Source organism: Pelobates fuscus, chromosome 4, assembly GCF_036172605.1.
Source record: "Pelobates fuscus isolate aPelFus1 chromosome 4, aPelFus1.pri, whole genome shotgun sequence".
Lineage (NCBI taxonomy): Eukaryota > Metazoa > Chordata > Amphibia > Anura > Pelobatidae > Pelobates > Pelobates fuscus.
The window spans coordinates 78,991,561-79,011,846 of record NC_086320.1 but is presented as its reverse complement, the minus strand read 5'-3'; the positions used below and the strand labels follow the sequence as shown (position 1 = coordinate 79,011,846).

The 20,286-nt window shown below is 43.7% G+C and overlaps 1 protein-coding gene across 1 annotated transcript in view; it reads right to left on the bottom strand.

Annotated features, from left to right (window-relative positions):
* Positions 1 to 19,359, bottom strand: part of SBSPON (somatomedin B and thrombospondin type 1 domain containing) — a 36,903-nt gene extending 17,544 nt beyond the window's left edge. The window contains exon 1 of the mRNA XM_063450382.1: positions 18,738 to 19,359. Coding sequence (XP_063306452.1) covers positions 18,738 to 18,978 — 241 coding nt within the window. The 5' untranslated portion in view covers positions 18,979 to 19,359. The remainder of the gene's footprint in view (positions 1 to 18,737) is intronic.
* Between the last annotated feature and the right edge of the window lie 927 nt (positions 19,360 to 20,286).

Here is a 20,286-nt window from a genome sequence, read left to right as displayed (position 1 = left end):
TATTCGTACATTATTCATTGGGGTACATCTTAAAAAAATAGCAGCCTTTGCAAGTTCTCCCCTTTTCCCCGGAGACTAACAGAGGCTGTGAAGCTTCTCACTTATATATTTCACGTAGCAGAATGTGGGTATCACTGTGGTCCATGAGCTCCCAGTGACTACTTGCAGGGATCGATTTGGCCCATTTCACCTGTATTCCTGTTGGAAGCCTAATTCCTATCAAGGCATAATTGTTATTTCTTAAGTTTCGTTAACTTTTTCTTTTCTTCATGTTTTATGACATGATGCGCTTAGCATAGTCTCAATATAACATTGCTTCAGTTTGGGGTAACTCACACTTGCTTATTGTAGCTATATCTGGACCCAATAGTTGCACCATACTTATAGAATGACAATGTTATCTCCCCACCCCATCCCCCCACTACCCCGTCAGTTAGGGGTAATCGTAATCAATGCATAGAGTACTACCACTAGCTCAATTAGCTGCACTATCGGCCGGCTATAACCACTCTGTCTAGACTCATTAAACATTATGCCTATTGGATTAATCACTTTTATGCAGTCACTAAATATTCACCTAAAACTAGCATGTATGCATACGCTCCTATATGTTGAGATGTCAGCTACACAACCATGTTATGACCCAATAAGCATATAATGCTACCGGTCCGTAGGACCAATGTATGCGTGTGCACTACTCACCTAAAGACCCACATCGAGTTATGCATTTTACATTTGTAGAAAAATAGCAAATTGGATTTAGGGAGGTGCAGTCAAAGATGGATAATAAACGGATTATACTTATACTTATGTTAGGTATGTGTTGATTTCAACCTAAAATAAAGAGAAATCCATAGCATAATACTGTAACATTTAAAAATAAATAAAATCGGAGGTAATGGGTCACTCACGATCTGCAGAGCCTTGGAAAGCAGGCTCTAGCTATAAAAGCATGTGAATAATAAGCTTATTCCAGCTATCTCCACCGGTTCCTGGTGATAGGGCACTTTTCCACACCAAACAGACACCACAGCGGAATATATTAAAGTAGAAAAACTTTACTTGATAAAAAGTGATATGAACAAGGCACAACGCGTTTCGACCGTAGCAGGTCTTCCTCAGGTGCATAAACAATATACTGCATTGGATTCTAATTTATACATACTTGTTAATTATATGATTACAAACATATGTTGATTGGAGGACCATATAAGGTCCTTCCGATCAGCCTCCGCCATATTGGGAAGGTCAAAATTTACTAAGCTTAGAAAACTTATACAATCTCCTACAAAACATTTCAAAATAACGTTAAAAAAACACATTCCACATCATACACATTAACATTACACAGAGTACATGTACTTAGCAGGGCTCCAAAACTCCTCGAATTTTTTCTGTATCTTCCATCCGGGATTCCAAGATGGCGGACGGATGTCTTCCGGTCTTTCTGACGTCATGACGTCAGCGTGATTGGTCCGGCGTGTCATGTGATCGAGAGTTTCCTCTTTTCACATTGTAGTATGGGCAAAAAGTCCTCTTTGCAAAAAAATTGCCATAATGGGAGCTGGCATAAAGTCCACTTTGCAAATATATTTGAAGAAAGCATACTATTAGATAAAATAAATATAATAGATGTTACAGTGTTATTAATCCTCTCCCAACATACATATTAAAAAGCCTATCACAAAGAGAGGTTAAAAATAGAAATAAAAATAAAATTAATTATTGGTGTATTTGGACCTTTATAAATATTTCTGATCTTAGAGAAAAAGAGATTTCCAATACCTTTAATGGAATAAGACTAAATTAAAGCTGCCATTTCAAAATCCAAGTTGAGCCCACCCGGAGATAGGGTTTCTAAATTGAAGATCCATCTCATTTCACTACGATTAAGGGTGGACTCAACTTGGCCCCCTCTCCAATGGCAATTAATTTGTTGGATGGCAAAAAAGATAAGCCCGGAGGGGTCTCCGCCATGTACCTCAAGAAAGTGGGAGGACACATTGTGTTTTAGAAAACCTCTCTTTATATTGTATATGTGCTCACGTATCCTTGTCTTAAGACCTCTAGAAGTCCTCCCTACATACTGCAACCCACAAGGACACGTGAGCACATACACCACATTTTTGGTATGACAAGTAATGAACGACTCAATTCTAAAATTCTTGACACCCCTTTTAGACTTAAATTCTTTTACTTGTTTGGGTTTGTTTTTAAAGTTGTTACAACCCATACAAGCTCCACAATAGTAGAATCCCTTCTTCAATGTTTTAAAATTACTCAAAAAATTGTCTTTTTGTTTGGGCACATCTAAATAGCTAGAGGTTAATTTTTGCTTTAAGTTTTTAGCTCCCCTAAAAATTAATTTTGGTCTTTCTTCCAAATAGGGTAGGATTTCACCATCTTGCTGGAGGATGTGCCAATTTTTTGTTAGGACTCTTTTTAATGATTTATGTTCCTGATTATAGTTGAAAATAAAAGGTATTTTATCCTTATTTTCTGTGGGATTTTTTTGTTGGTACTTCAATAGGGGATCTCTATCCATTGACCTAACCTTTTGAATTTCTTGATCTAAATCTTCAGTACGATAGCCTCGATTGACAAATTGACCTTTAAGGAATTCCGCCTGAGAATCAAAAGTCTCCAGTTCAGTGCAGTTCCTTCTCATACGGAGAAACTGCCCTCTAGGTACATTGTTGAGCCAGGGATGAAAATGGCAGCTCTCTTTATGAATGTAACCATTTACATCCACTGGCTTAAAATAATGATTAATAACACTGTAACATCTATTATATTTATTTTATCTAATAGTATGCTTTCTTCAAATATATTTGCAAAGTGGACTTTATGCCAGCTCCCATAAAGCTCTACATAAAAGGGGTGTCAAGAATTTTAGAATTGAGTCGTTCATTACTTGTCATACCTTTAATTTAGTCTTATTCCATTAAAGGTATTGGAAATCTCTTTTTCTCTAAGATCAGAAATATTTATAAAGGTCCAAATACACCAATAATTAATTTTATTTTTATTTCTATTTTTAACCTCTCTTTGTGATAGGCTTTTTAATATGTATGTTGGGAGAGGATTAATAACACTGTAACATCTATTATATTTATTTTATCTAATAGTATGCTTTCTTCAAATATATTTGCAAAGTGGACTTTATGCCAGCTCCCATTATGGCAATTTTTTTGCAAAGAGGACTTTTTGCCCATACTACAATGTGAAAAGAGGAAACTCTCGATCACATGACACGCCGGACCAATCACACTGACGTCATGACGTCAGAAAGACCGGAAGACATCCGTCCGCCATCTTGGAATCCCGGATGGAAGATACAGAAAAAATTCGAGGAGTTTTGGAGCCCTGCTAAGTACATGTACTCTGTGTAATGTTAATGTGTATGATGTGGAATGTGTTTTTTTAACGTTATTTTGAAATGTTTTGTAGGAGATTGTATAAGTTTTCTAAGCTTAGTAAATTTTGACCTTCCCAATATGGCGGAGGCTGATCGGAAGGACCTTATATGGTCCTCCAATCAACATATGTTTGTAATCATATAATTAACAAGTATGTATAAATTAGAATCCAATGCAGTATATTGTTTATGCACCTGAGGAAGACCTGCTACGGTCGAAACGCGTTGTGCCTTGTTCATATCACTTTTTATCAAGTAAAGTTTTTCTACTTTAATATATTCCGCTGTGGTGTCTGTTTGGTGTGGAAAAGTGCCCTATCACCAGGAACCGGTGGAGATAGCAGGAATAAGCTTATTATTCACATGCTTTTATAGCCAGAGCCTGCTTTCCAAGGCTCTGCAGATCGTGAGTGACCCATTACCTCCGATTTTATTTATTTTTAAATGTTACAGTATTATGCTATGGATTTCTCTTTATTTTAGGTTGAAATCAAGACATACCTAACATAAGTATAAGTATAATCCGTTTATTATCCATCTTTGACTGCACCTCCCTAAATCCAATTTGCTATTTTTCTATGTATGCTTGTTGTGCTTTTCTGGTGATTATATAGCACTTGGGAGTTGTTGCTTCTTTCAGTAATAGCGCCAATCCACCCACCTATATTTTCTGGTCCTCCAGGAAATAATTGTTTTTTCACGTATTTTACATTTGTACCTAGACTAGAGTTATCCTGTTATATAGATATATAAAGTGCAATTTATTTGTCATGTACAACTTACACTCCTCCATCTATCTACCAAACTCTTATTTCTCAATGTATGGTGTATGCACTGCACTGTACTAAAATAATGAAGAAAAAAGAAATGCACTCATGAACATCTGTACAGGTGTGTCTTAAAATAAGACAATGCTCCCAGTAGTGGTTATAGTCGGCCCTTCATGTCCAAATGGTCAGAACCTTAAATAAACTTACAGTAATACTGCAAAAAGAATAAAAGCTAAATTTACTTATTCCTATTAATGTCAAAGTCAGTAAACAGTAATAATATCCTTACCAATACCCACCTCCCCCTTCAGAAACTCAACAAAGTCCTCTCATGGGAGTTTTTTTTTTTTTTTAATTCTTTATTTTTGCAGTGCGACTACCGTATTTTTCGCTCCATAAGACGCACTTTTTTTCCCCTCAAAAGTGAGGGGAAATGTCTGTGCGTCTTATGGAGCGAATATGAAGCTTTACTTACCTGTCTTGCAGCGTTGGCCGGCAGCACAGGGCGCACCGCGGTAGTGGAACTTGAATTTCATGTTCCGGTTTCCGGCGGGACTGAAAGGAAGTGTGCACAAGCTGAGTGCGCACTTCCTTTCAGTCCCGCCGGAAACCGGAACATGAAATTCAAGTTCCACTACCGCGGTGCGCCCTGTGCTGCTGGCCAACGCTACAAGACAGGTAAGTAATTATGGGACAAGGGGAGGGGGACAGTATGGGAGAGAAGAATATGGGGAGGGGGATGAAGTCTATGGGGGGGAGGGGGATGAAGTCTATGGGGGGGAGGGGGATGAAGTCTATGGGGGGGGAGGGGGATGAAGTCTATGGGGGGGAGGGGGATGAAGTCTATGGGGGGGAGGGGGATGAAGTCTATGGGGGGGAGGGGGATGAAGTCTATGGGGGGAGGGGGATGAAGTCTATGGGGAGGGGGGGAGATGAAGTCTATGGGGAGGGGGGGAGATGAAGTCTATGGGGGGGGAGATGAAGTCTATGGGGGGGGGAGATGAAGTCTATGGGGAGGGGGGGGAGATGAAGTCTATGGGGAGGGGGGGGGAGATGAAGTCTATGGGGGGGGGAGATGAAGACTATGGGAGGGGGGGACACTATGGGACAGGGGAGAAAAAAAATATTCTGTACAAACTGTCCCATAGTAAGAAACACTATGGGACAGTTTGTTCAGAATATTTTTTTTCTGGGTTTCTTCCTCTAAAAACTAGGTGCGTCTTATGGTGAGGTGCGTCTTATGGAGCGAAAAATACGGTAAATACAAACAGATTTCTGGTGCCACAACAGCAAAACAAGCACAATATTGACAGACAGTATAATATAAAGCATGGCATCTAGGGCACTGGTGTATTTAGCCCAAGGCAAACTAGGCATTTGCCTTGGGCGGCACTAACCAGGGGGCAGCAAAAAATGCCACCCCCAAATGCCCACTCGGGCTTCCCTGGTGTTCCCCCTGTCCCTTGGGTCCAGTGGGGCTGCTGGGAGGTGGGTGGCTGTGTTCAAATAAGAGGCAGCGTTTTTGCACGATGTTTCCCCTGGCATCAGTAGACCGTCTGCGAGGCGCCTCTGATTCGAACACTGCCGCATGCCTCCCAGCAGCCCCACTGGACCCCAGGGACAGATCCACGCCAGCTCTCCAGGTAGGGAGGCTGGATGGAAATTTTAATTCATAATAATTGTAATAATTTGTGAGTGTATGTGTGTGTGTGTGTGTGTGTATGTATGAGTGTATGTGTGTGTGTATGAGTGTATGTGTGTGTGTGTGTGTGTATGTGAGTGTTTGTCAAATCAGTGAGAGTCTATTTGTCATTGGGTGTGTGTGTGACTATCAGTGTGTGTCTGTTAGTGAATGTGTGTGCTTAGAAGGGATTCTATCGGTATCCAGAACACTTCAGCTCATTGAAGTGGTCTGGGTGCAGTGTCCCAGTCCCTTTAACCCTTTCTCAGAAACTGCAATAATTACCTTGAGGGGTTAACTCCACCTCTAGTCTACCAGATGGACTTCCGGGTGGTTAGGTGACCAAAAGTCGCCTAGCTGATGCTGGACGTCCTCACGCTGTGCTTGAGGACATCCTGCGTCTGCTAAATTGCCATAGGAAAGAATTGATACAATGCTTTCCTATGGGTAAGCCTAATGCAAGCGAAGAGGAGGAGCCTGACCCAGCGCTGAGGGACACCAGCCCTGGATTCAGTTAAATGACTAAGGGGTTTTAAACCCTTCAGTGACGAGAAAACAGCTTTGTTTTCCTGGCACTATACTATCCCTTTAGTATAGTAGTAGGAAAAGGTGGAGTCTGAAGATGAAGGGGTGGGTTCTTAATCAGGAAGATGTGTGGCCTTGATGGGAAGGGGTGGGGCAAATTTAGATTAGGGGGTGCCCAGGTTTAGTCATGCCTAGGGCAGCATGAAACCGAAATACACCATTGATTCAGAGTAAACGCACAATTTTTGTAATAATATCAAGTTAATTCAGCTAGTGAAATCTAGAATGTTATAAACCACTGGGTACTAACAGGAGAAGTGAACACATAAACATGCATCTCTGCAGTACAGAAGAGTATTCCTCTGAATTGGTGAAGATTCTGTCTAGGTCAGTCTGCCTATGCCACTCACAGTTCTGCTTAGGTAGGACAGTTCGGAACCTGCTTTTTCTTCCCTCACCTCCATCACTCGATGTTGATATGGGCTGGCTTGCAGCATAAAGAGCAGGAACAGTCCCTCGTGCCAGGTCTGCTCACTACTTCTAGCCAATGCCTGAGGTCCAGGTTTCTCTTCTTTCCCATTGGAAGGATTGCAAACCCGCAGGGGTTTCAGCCTTCGGGTTGTCCCTTGGGAGTGAGAGCGGCTCTGTGGGATCAGTTCCACTTGGGCTCCCGGCTAAGCGGTGGGACAATGAGCCAAAGCGGTTTCAGGAGTCTTCGGAGGGGCAGGCAAGTTAGGTAAATTCAATCGGCATTCTATACAGTTTCAAAATTATCGTCATATCTTATCAAATTTTGCCTCAAAGACTTCTCTCCAGTCCTGGACTCCTTGGCCTGTTTGTCTCAAAATATGTTGCCGCGTGGTGGCCATCTTGGACTCGCTGCGTAGTTGTAAGGCAGGTCTGAGTTGAAACTTGGATGTGTCAGATAACTTTCCCCAGCAGGGACTGGGATGTCCGGGGCTATGAAGGATTAGCCTTGAGCTGTGCATCCACTGTCAGGAGATGGATGCCTCTCCAAACTGATAGATCAGCAAATTTGTTGGGCCCTAGGTCCAGAAGGCGCCAAATCTGTGCTAACCAGAGCCACCAGTGAACTCTCCAATCGATAATCCATCTGCTGAGTGTTCCGATCAGCTTATAGTGTAGGTTTAGTGCTTGTAGCTGCTATTAATGCTTTGAATAGCCGGAGTTGTTGTCACACACGTCTGGCCATCTTGGGTGTCAGGCCCCGCCCCTCTCCCATGGGAGTTTTAAAAGGAGGAAGAGGGTGAAAGTGTTATTGCGGTTTGCTATTTTTATCAAAGACTTCCCAAACAGCCCCTGACGAAATGCGTAGTGTAGAGACTACTGATATCTGGATTGGTGATGTTGATTTACATGTCTATTCTGTCTTTTTTAAGTTAAGTGGAATAAATTAAGCTTTGCTTTTAATATATTGGTGTATCATACTATTACTCTAATTTTATTTAAAGGGACATTATAGTCACCAAAACAACTTTAGTTAGATACACAAGGCTCCTGCAAGGGCTAGCAAGCTATTAGCAATGCCAGAGATAAGAAATTCTAAATAAAACAGAATTTGCAATAAGGGAAGTATAAACATTAGATGTCTCTTTACAGGAAGGAATTAGGAAGGCTGTGCAAGTCACATGCAAGTAGGTGTTGCTATGACTGTATAAACAAAGTGATTTAACTTTTAAATGGTAGAGAATGGAGCAATGAGACTGCAGAGGCATGATCTATACACCAAAACGGCTTCATTAAGCTAAAGTTGTTTTGGTGTCTGTAGTTTCCCTTTAAATACTTATTGCGTATCACTAGGCCAACAACTTAACCTCTTAAGGACACATGACATGTGTGACGTGTCATGATTCCCTTTTATTCCAGAAGTTTGGTCCATAAGGGGTTAAAGGAACACTGTAGGCACCATAACCACTACAATAGATTGAAGCGGTTATGAAGCCTGAAGTCCAGGGCTATAGGTCCTGTTTCGTAGCTAATTCACCTTTAGTAACGAATCTCAGTCCCCAGCAGCATGAAGTCCAGTCTCCAATGTTGATATGGCAGAAGAAGGGGAGCTATGGTATTTTGCATAGCGCCTCCTCAGCCATTTTGTTGTTGGCCGGGTTTCCTGCTGCTCTGGACCAAGACTCTCTACTAAATGGTCAGTAATGATGCAGGACATGGCATCTGCAGACTCCAGAACTCATAACCACTTCAATCCTTTAAAGTGGCTATGGTGTCTACTCTGTCTCTTTAAATGGACTGTCATCCAGTTAGTTACTATTTCCTACTTGCAATCACTGACCACAAGCTGTGTAATGTCACTGAGTCAGACTTACTCTGATGGTCACACATGACACCAGGGAACACGCTCTCAATTTACGAGGTGGCCCAGGTACGCAGCTTCAATACAGAAGCTTCCAGATCTGAGGATTACAAGGGAAGGGGCGGGGAACAGGTGTCGACAGACCCTGATAAGAAGTCAGACCGTTAGCAGATTGTTTGACTACTTACACTGGGAGGGCGCCAGGGAACTCCTTGCACCATAACCACTACAGCACACTTGGTGTATTTCTTTAACTGCTACCCAATATCATCTTTATCCATAAAAGGAACCAGGTCATTGAGTGGGTGTGAGCATCATGAAACCATAACCTTCATTTATACGTTTTCTATATTTCCTTGCCAAGTCTGCTCCTTCAACTTATTCTAACACCACAAAATCAGTACACAACTCCGAGCCGCGCCTTGCATACACTCTCAGATTAATTCCACTTGTCTCCCACTGCTGTCAAGCTGAGTTTAGGAATGTGGAGAAAAATATTTCAATATAGCTTTTACAAAGTTAACTCTATTGTCATCTGTTGCAGGCTCCCCTGTTCAAAGAATTGATAAACTTTTTTTTTCTTTTTCTCTCATTTCTGTCAAATTAAAACTGAAAATGTGAACATCAACACCCTGCAACAAACATATGATTTTTCTCATATTTACTCTACTTTGAGCTCATAGTAAATAGCAACACAATATATGTCTAGTGTGCTTGGGTTTTAATTTAAAATAATGACAATGCAACAGTTATTTATCACGCCAATTACAAATGTATTTTAATGAGCTCAAGATGAAATATAAATCCTAATCTTTTGGAAAATATTTTTAATGCACTTAAAGTGAATAAATGTTCTTTAAAATACAGATACACTATCATATTCAATAACAGGATTACAATATTTTATTTAATGTGTTTTCCATTGTAAATTAGCTGTTATCATTGTCTATAAACTGTAAGGCTATGAAATATATTATAACAGCTGATTTGAAGGAAGTACAGATAACTTTTACTCATCTATTTCCCTTATTCATACAAGAAATACAGTTATACCTCACTTTACTGCGCTTTGCTAAAACAGTTATAAATATTAGTGTTGTCGCGAACCCGGAATTTTCGGTTCGCGAACGGCGAACGCGAACTTCCGCAAATGTTCGCGAACCGGCGAACCGCGCGAACCGCCATTGACTTCAATGGGCAGGCGAATTTTAAAAACAACAGGGACTCTTTCTGGCCACAAAAGTGATGGAAAAGTTGTTTCAAGGGGACTAACACCTGGACTGTGGCATGCCGGAGGGGGATCCATGGCAAAACTCCCATGGAAAATTGCACAGTTGATGCAGAGTCTGCTTTTAATCCATAAAGGGCAGAAATCACCTAACATTGACACCTGTCCTCAAAGCCCATCCCTGATACACACTGACACAGAGCAGAATAGAGACTGTTCCCCCTACATAGGGTCACTTGGCAGATATGGATTGACACCTATCCTAATGATCCCTGATACACACTGACACAGAGCAGAATAGAGACTGTTCCCCCTACATAGGGTCACTTGGCAGATATGGATTGACACCTATCCTAAGGATCCCTGATACACACTGACACAGAGCAGAATAGGGACTGTTCCTCCTACATAGGGTCACTTGGCAGATATGGATTGACACCTGTCCTAATGATCCCTGATACACACTGACACAGAGCAGAATAGGGACTGTTCCTCCTACATAGGGTCACTTGGCAGATATGGATTGACACCTATCCTAATGATCCCTGATACACACTGACACAGAGCAGAATAGAGACTGTTCCTCCTACATAGGGTCACTTGGCAGATATGGATTGACACCTGTCCTAATGATCCCTGATACACACTGACACGGAGCAGAATAGGGACTGTTCCTCCTACATAGGGTCACTTGGCAGATATGGATTGACACCTATCCTAATGATCCCTGATACACACTGACACAGAGCAGAATAGAGACTGTTCCTCCTACATAGGGTCACTTGGCAGATATGGATTGACACCTGTCCTAATGATCCCTGATACACACTGACACAGAGCAGAATAGAGACTGTTCCCCCTACATAGGGTCACTTGGCAGATATGGATTGACACCTATCCTCATGATCCCTGATACACACTGACACAGAGCAGAATAGAGACTGTTCCCCCTACATAGGGTCACTTGGCAGATATGGATTGACACCTGTCCTCAAAGCCTCTGATACACACTGACACAGAGCAGAATAGGGACTGTTCCCCCTACATAGGGTCACTTGGCAGATATGGATTGACACCTGTCCTAATGATCCCTGATACACACTGACACAGAGCAGAATAGAGACTGTTCCCCCTACATAGGGTCACTTGGCAGATATGGATTGACACCTATCCTAATGATCCCTGATACACACTGACACAGAGCAGAATAGCGACTGTTCCCCCTACATAGGGTCACTTGGCAGATATGGATTGACACCTATCCTAATGATCCCTGATACACACTGACACAGAGCAGAATAGGGACTGTTCCTCCTACATAGGGTCACTTGGCAGATATGGATTGACACCTGTCCTAATGATCCCTGATACACACTGACACAGAGCAGAATAGGGACTGTTCCTCCTACATAGGGTCACTTGGCAGATATGGATTGACACCTATCCTAATGATCCCTGATACACACTGACACAGAGCAGAATAGAGACTGTTCCTCCTACATAGGGTCACTTGGCAGATATGGATTGACACCTGTCCTAATGATCCCTGATACACACTGACACAGAGCAGAATAGAGACTGTTCCCCCTACATAGGGTCACTTGGCAGATATGGATTGACACCTATCCTAATGATCCCTGATACACACTGACACAGAGCATAATAGTGACTGTTCCCCCTACATAGGGTCACTTGGCAGATATGGATTGACACCTATCCTAATGATCCCTGATACACACTGACACAGAGCAGAATAGGGACTGTTCCCCCTACATAGGGTCACTTGGCAGATATGGATTGACAAATCCCTGACAAACAGCTACCACATGCAAGGAAGGCAGCAGGGGCGCAAATGATCCACTCCCGACGCTGGAAGGTAGTGACGACAAATAACAATACAGGACTCTTTAGAGGCCCTGTGATTGTAATCAGTCCACTTGAAATCCTTTAACTTTGATCAATTGGAGGGAAGTCTGGTGCAGAGCCACTGACCCATGCGCAGGGCCAGCCTTAGGCCTTTGTGGGCGCCCTGTGCAAGAAATCTTCCCGACGCGGGAAGGTAGTGACGACAAATAACAATACAGGACTCTTTAGATTTTCCAGACCCTGGGGTTGACATTAGTCCAGATTTACATCTTGTGACCCATGAGGATGTTCCAGGCACTACTTGTGAAATAAAGACAGATAATAAAGTGAATGATCCTTCTCCTTGGGACTTGCACCCTGTCGTTGAAGGTGGAGTAGGCAATGGCAAGAGCATGCTGTGGGTAGTCAGTGCAAACACTCTCTTCCCGGTGAATAATGAGGAGACTAACTATGATGACGTTATTTGCGTTGAAAGTAATGATGCCAGAGATCTTTTGAAACCATATGGAAGGAACGAATTGGTTAAAAGAAAGGCAAGAGACCACCTGCATATAGACAAGAATACGCATAAGAGAAAGAAGAGAACAGGTGAAAAAGAGAAGCTGCAGACTGCCTATCTGCAAATAGTTGAGTTATGTCCTGAAGATGTCCGTGTTACCACAGTGCAGACTCTGTTTGATACACTACTGAGGAGAGTCAGAGAAACCCCAGATCTTCACGTATTGGATGAGTCGGTGCGTGGAGTTGCAGAGAACGTAGAACAAGAAATATTTAAACTTTTCCTGTGTACTGACAGCAGATTTACATAGGGTCACTTGGCAGATATGGATTGACACCTGTCCTCAAAACCCCTGATACACACTGACACAGAGCAGAATAGAGACTGTTCCTTGTCCACAGAGACCATGATACACACTGACACAGAGCAGAATAGGGACTGTTACCCCTACATAGGGTCACTTGGTAGATATGGATTGACAAATCCCTGACAAACAGCTACCACATGCAAGGAAGGCAGCAGGGGCGCAAATGACCCACTCCCGACGCGGGAAGGTAGTGACGACAAATAACAATACAGGACTCTTTAGAGGCCCTGTAATTGTAATCAGTCCACTTGCACCAGTGGGCCTAAAAATTAGGCATGTACACATGCCTGAAAAATTTGGTATTGTAGCAGCGTCCAGAAAAATTGATGTTTGTTTCACAGGCAGAAAGTGCCCTAAAACATGGCGGCTTGAACCCTAGTTGGTGGCGGATAAGTCACGCAAGTCAAACGTCATTCAGAGCTAAAATACAGCAGCGTGTGGACCATTTTTAGCCCAAGGCAGCTCATCTCATCAGGCCTTTTTTAATCGAATGTATCGCCCAGTGTCAGTCCCTTCGGGATCCATCCCTCATTCATCTTAATAAAGGTGAGGTAATCTAGACTTTTTTGACCTAGGCGACTTCTCTTCTCAGTGACAATACCTCCTGCTGCACTGAAGGTCCTTTCTGACAGGACACTTGAAGCGGGGCAGGCCAGAAGTTCTATCGCAAATTGGGATAGCTCAGGCCACAGGTCAAGCCTGCACACCCAGTAGTCAAGGGGTTCATCGCTCCTCAGAGTGTCGATATCTGCAGTTAAGGCGAGGTAGTCTGCTACCTGTCGGTCGAGTCGCTCTCTGAGGGTGGATCCCGAAGGGCTGTGGCGATGCATAGGACTTAAAAAGGTCCGCATGTCCTCCATCAACAACACGTCTTTAAAGCGTCCTGTCCTTGCCGGCGTGGTCGTGGGAGGAGGAGGATGACTTCCACCTCTCCCCCTGTTAGATTCCCGTTGTGCTGTGACATCACCCTTATACGCTGTGTAAAGCATACTTTTTAATTTATTTAGCAAATGCTGCATCCTTTCCGACTTGTTGTAATTGGGTAACATTTCCGCCACTTTCTGCTTATACCGGGGGTCTAGTAGCGTGGACACCCAGTACAGGTCGTTCTCCTTCAGCCTTTTTATACGAGGGTCCCTCAACAGGCAGGACAGCATGAAAGACCCAATTTGCACAAGGTTGGATGCCGAGCTACTCATTTCCCGTTCCTCCTCCTCACTGATGTCATTGAAGGTATGTTCTTCCCCCCAGCCACGTACAACACCACGGGTACCAGATAGGTGACAACGAGCACCCTGGGATGCCTGTTGTGTTTGGTCTTGCTCCTCCTCCTCCTCAAAGCTACAATCCTCCTCTGACTCCTCTTCCTCACAATCCTCTTCCAGCATTGCCGCAGGTCCAGCAAGCGATGCTGATAAGGCTGTTTCTGGTGGTGATGGTGACCACAACTCTTCCTCTTCCTCTTCACGCTCATCTACAGCCTGATCCAGCACTCTTCGCAGGGCACGCTCCATGAAGAAAACAAATGGTATGATGTCGCTGATGGTGCCTTCGTTGCGACTGACTAGGTTTGTCACCTCCTCAAAAGGACGCATGAGCCTACAGGCATTGCGCATGAGCGTCCAGTAACGTGGCAAAAAAATTCCAAGCTCCCCAGAGGCTGTCCTAGCACCCCGGTCATACAAATATTCATTAACAGCTTTTTCTTGTTGGAGCAGGCGGTCGAACATTAGGAGTGTTGAATTCCAACGTGTAGGGCTGTCGCAAATCAAGCGCCTCACTGGCACGTTGTTTCGCCGCTGGATATCGGCAAAGTGAGCCATGGCCGTGTAGGAACGCCTGAAATGGCCACACACCTTCCTGGCCTGCTTCAGGACGTCCTGTAAGCCTGTGTACTTATGCACAAAGCGTTGTACGATCAGATTACACACATGTGCCATGCACGGCACATGTGTCAACTTGCCCAACTTCAATGCCGCTATCAAATTTTTTCCGTTGTCACACACCACTTTGCCGATATCCAGTTGCTGCGGAGTCAGCCACTTTTCCACCTGTGCGTTCAGGGCGGACAGGAGTGCTTGTCCGGTGTGACTCTCTGCTTTCAAGCAAGTCAAACCCAAGACGGCGTGACACTGCCGTATCCGGGATGTGGAATAGTACCTGGGGAGCTGGGGGGGTGCCGTTGATGTGGAGCAAGACGCAGCGGCACAAGAGGACTCAGCCGAGGAGGTTATGGAAGAGGATGGAGTAGGAGGAGTAGAGGAGGTGGCAGCAGGACTGCCTGCAATTCGTGGCGGTGTCACCAACTCCTCTGCAATGCCACGCATTCCTTGCTTGTCAGCCGTCAGCAGGTTTACCCAATGCGCAGTGTAGGTGATATACCTGCCATGACCATGCTTTGCAGACCAGGTATCAGTGGTCAGATGGACCCTTGCCCCAACACTGTGTGCCAGACATGCCATGACTTCCTTTTGCACAATCGAGTACAAGTTGGGGATTGCCTTTTGTGAAAAGAAATTCCGTCCGGGTACCTTCCACTGCGGTGTCCCAATAGCTACAAATTTTTGGAACGCCTCAGACTCAACCAGATTGTATGGTAAAAGCTGGCGGGCTAATAGTTCGGACAAGCCAGCTGTCAGACGCTGGGCAAGGGGGTGACTTGGTGACATTGGCTTCTTACGCTCAAACATGTCCTTGACAGACACATGACTGTGGGCAGATGAGCGGGAACTGCTCAAGGCGGGAGACGGAGTGGCGGATGGTTGAGAGGGGGCAAGAAGGACAGCAGTGGTTGACGTGGCTGAAGATGCTGGACCAGGAGGAGGATGGCGGCTTAGAGTAGGCATGCTGCTTGTACTCATGTGTTGATCCCATAGGCGTTTGTGATGTGAGATCATGTGCCTACGCAAAGCAGTTGTACCTAGGTGGGTGTTGGACCTCCCACGACTCAGTTTCCTTTGGCACAGGTTGCAAATGGCATCGCTGTTGTCAGAGGCAGACACACAAAAAAAATGCCACACTGCTGAGCTCTGCAATGACGGCATTCTGGTGGTGGACACAGCATGCGTTGATTGGCGTGCTGTCGGGCTGACCCCGGGTGCCGATGCATGCTGTCTGACTGTGCCACTAGCTCCTTGCGACGACCCCCCCCTGCTTCCAACTGGTCTCCTCCTCCTCCTCTCTGTCTCCCCATCTGAACTTTCGCCCTGTTCTTCTTCTCTTCTAGCGGGCACCCACGTGACATCCATGGACGCATCGTCATCATCAACCGCTTCGCTTGTATCTGACAACTCAGAAAAGGAAGCAGCAGCGGGTACAACATCATCATCATCACACCGTACCTCCATGTGTTTAATGCTGCCTGCCTGAGACATATCCCTGTTATCTACATCCTCTAGCAATAATGGTTGCGCATCACTCATTTCTTCAAACGGGTGTGTGAATAACTCCTCTGACATACCAAGTAAAGCGGCTGTGGTGCTAGTTTTGGTGGTGGCGGCAGGCGGGTGAGTGCTATCTTGAGAGGTGCCTGAAGCTAAGCTGGAGGAGGATGGTGCGTCAAGGTTCCGAGCGGAGGCTGTACAAGATTGGGTGTCCTGTGTTAGCCAGTCAACTAAGTCCTCAGAACTTTTCAAGTTCAGGGTACGTGGCTTCTGAAAACTGGGCATTATTCTAGGGCAAAAGGGAATCACAGCACCACGACCACGACGGCCCCTGTGGGGTGGCCTGCCTCTGCCTGTCATTTTTTTGGGGATTTGTGGTACTATGCGTGCAAGCTACTGTGAGACCAGATATGATTGGCAATGTGCACTGGAACAGTGCTGCAGAGCACACACTGTAGGCCTGAGACACCCGCTTGAAGACAAGTAACTGCTATTCAATCTATAACAGTGAAAAACAAATTTTGGTTGTAAAAGCACGCTATAGAGACACAAGATATGAGTGGCAACTGTCAAAGCACACTGGCACAGGTCTGCAGAGCACACGCTGAAGTAGGCCTGAGACACCCGCTTGAAGACAAGTAACTGCTATTCAATCTGTAACAGTGAAAAACAAATTTTGTTTTTAAAAGCACGCTATAGAGACACCAGATATGATTGGCAATGTGCACTGGAACAGTGCTGCAGAGCACACGCTGAAGTAGGCCTGAGACACCCGCTTGAAGACAAGTAACTGCTATTCAATCTATAACAGTGAAAAACAAATTTTGGTTGTAAAAGCACGCTATAGAGATACAAGATATGAGTGGCAACTGTCAAAGCACACTGGCACAGGTCTGCAGAGCACACGCTGAAGTAGGCCTGAAACACAGATGCTTGCAGACAACTAACTGCTCTTCTATTACAGTGAAAAAAAATTATTTCTTTTAAATTGAAAGCTTAACCAATTGTTAAAACAGATATGAGTGGTGGCACTGGGCTAATAGGCACAGTATCCAATGTGAACCTCACACAGAAGCTGGCAGGCAGGCAACTGCTCTTCTATTACAGTGGAAACAAAATTTTGGTTGTAAAAGCACGCTAAAGAGACACCAGATATGATTGGCAACTGTCAAAGCACGCTGGCACAGGTCTGCAGAGCACACGCTGAAGTAGGCCTGAAACACAGACGCTTGCAGACAACTAACTGCTCTTCTATTACAGTGAAAAAAAAATATTTATTTTAAATCGAAAGCTTAACCAATTGTTAAAACAGATATGAGTGGTGGCACTGGGCTAATAGGCACAGTATCCAATGTGAACCTCACACAGAAGCTGGCAGGCAGGCAACTGCTCTTCTATTACAGTGAAAAAAAATTATTTCTTTTAAATCGAAAGCTTAACCAATTGTTAAAACAGATATGAGTGGTGGCACTGACTGTGCAAATGGGCAAGGCATCCAACCTCACACAGAAGCTGGCAGGCAGGCAACTGCTCTTCTATTACAGTGAAAAAAAATTATTTATTTTAAATCGAAAGCTTAACCAATTGTTAAAACAGATATGAGTGGTGGCACTGACTGTGCAAATGGGCAAGGCATCCAACCTCACACAGAAGCTGGCAGGCAGGCAACTGCTCTTCTATTACAGTGAAAAAAAATTATTTATTTTAAATCTAAAGCTTAACCGATTGTTAAAACAGATATGAGTGGTGGCACTGACTGTGCAAATGGGCAAGGCATCCAACCTCACACAGAAGCTGGCAGGCAGGCAACTGCTCTTCTATGCATGCAAGGATTAATCTACTTGAATTAGCTATTTGATTGTACAAAACTCTCACATGTAACAGGTCCCCCTTTAACACATACTTGCTACACAGAGAGAGTATAGTTAGCATACCTTTCACTGCGCCGTTCTTAATCCATATAAAAATGCATGTGTGGTATATTGCTTCATGATTTTTTTTTTCTTTTATTAATAAGCCACTATGTCACCTTACAATATGATGCAATATTAGATTTGTGACTGCACCCTATATTTCTATTTACACAGTTCCTCAAAAAAGCATTCTGAAAAAAATTAAGAACCAGAATGTGTATGATAACCCAGTGGGTACCACAGTAAAATTGCCCTTTAACTCATTTTATTGTCATACTATCCAGGTGTTCAGGAGAATCTAACATGCCTTACGCTATCCTCTTCCCTCCTCTTTCCCTTTAAGTGACCCTTCCTGTACACTATGGTTCTCATTATGCTGCAATTTTTTATTTCAAGAGCACAATGATTAAATAATGAATCAACTTTGATCCCTATTGCCACCATTCCCCATCCTAGATTTAATATTATCAGGTACAAGAAGGACAGTCAGTTCTTTTCATACCTAGAAATTCTAGATCACCCTGATGAGGACATTTAAAAGAAATGTATAATTTGTTTGAATAGTTCCAGAATTAATTTAACATTGTATGTTAATTTAACATTGTATGTCTTAATGCATTATTAAATCAGTATATATGATGGCATAAATGTTGGCAGAGCACCATGACAGTTGTAGTACTGCATCCCTCTGGCCATCCTTGTTCTGTATGTTGGACATGCACCTTTCACATCAGAATTTACCTTGATGGTCTCCTTACCTGGGCATGCCTGATTGTAGTCATAGCAGCAATCTCCAGTTAATCTGCATGTCTGGTCACAGAAGCATGTTCCATAAACTCGATCAGTCCTCCAGCCCTGGCTGGTACATGCAATATCTCTTCCTTTACAGCATTTCCCAGACTCCAAGCATCCAGCCTCCACCCATCCCTGAAGCCCCACCAGTCCCACCAAAACTACCACCAAAATCCAGCTGCCTGTAATGGTCCTTAGAATACTCATTTTTGCATCAAATATTAGAAATTGGAGAATGACAACTTAAAAATAAATAAATCATAGAATCCACTTTTGTGCCATGATTGACCTCACTGGCCACCAGATCTTCTGAGAACCATAGGTCCAATCCTACTCTTGTTTCATCCCTTCCCTGCAATTTGCCCACAGATCTCTTAGATGATGAGAAATATCAATTCTTCAGCACATGGTCCTAGCTAGTCCTTCCAAGTTACTCACTGATACACTGTATCAATGGAAAGTGCATGAAGCAGTCAGCAGGTGGAGTAAGACAAGTCCAGGTGGAGTGGAGCAAGTGAGTGATGTGCTGGCTCTCGGTCAGTAGGGCTGTGTGGAAGGCAGGGGAGCTGATCACTACTCTCCAGCCAGTTAGAGGCAGGGTGCACAGGGAATCAGCTCCCTCCCTTATCCTCTGTGCAGTGGGTGGAATGTGAGCCCTTGGCTCCCACCCAGTATAAAGAGTCCCAGTCAGTGGAAAGTAGACGATGCAGCAATTATGTGCATTGATGTGCTAAGCAAATACTCAGGAAATGTATCTGTTCATGAGAACCTCGATTCAGATTCACGTGTTTCTGTGCATTTTGACCATGTATTCTGTATCCAGTTGCTAATGTTTAAATTCACATTCTAATGTAATTATAGAATTAGGAATATATCATTATATGTAAAACTGTTAATAGTATAATACTTGAAAACATTTATAATTAATATATTTACATTATTATACTATTCAAAAAAATCTAGGCTGTAATCAGTAAGAAAAAACATGCAATCTTGATTTTTCAATGTAATTGTGTAATTCCACTCTGTTTGTCTTGTTGATTTGTTTGTCCTTAAAACAAAATAGAGTTATTTAATGGGTGTTCAGGTACACAATGCCTGAGTCACAGACACACTCAATAAAAAAATGCGCACACACCACTGAGCCACTACACATGCTCTCACACACCACTCACTGAAACAGAGCCCAGGGTGTCCAGATTTGGGGAGTTTCATGGATCCCTGGGCTCTGTTTCAGTGAGTGGTGTGTGAGAGCATGTGTAGGGGGCTCAGTGGTGTGTGCACATTTTTTTATTGAGTGTGTCTGTGACTCAGGCATTGTGTACCTGAGCATCCTTGTATGTGAATGTGTGAGACAGGAACCTGGGCTCTGTTTCGGTGAGGTGTGTGTGTGTGTGTGTGTGTGTGTGTATGTTTGTGTGTGTGTGTGTGTGTGTGTGTGTGTGTGAGAGCATGTGTAGTGGATGAGTGTGGTGTGTGTGTGTGTGCATTTCTGATTGAGTGTGTCTTCGACTC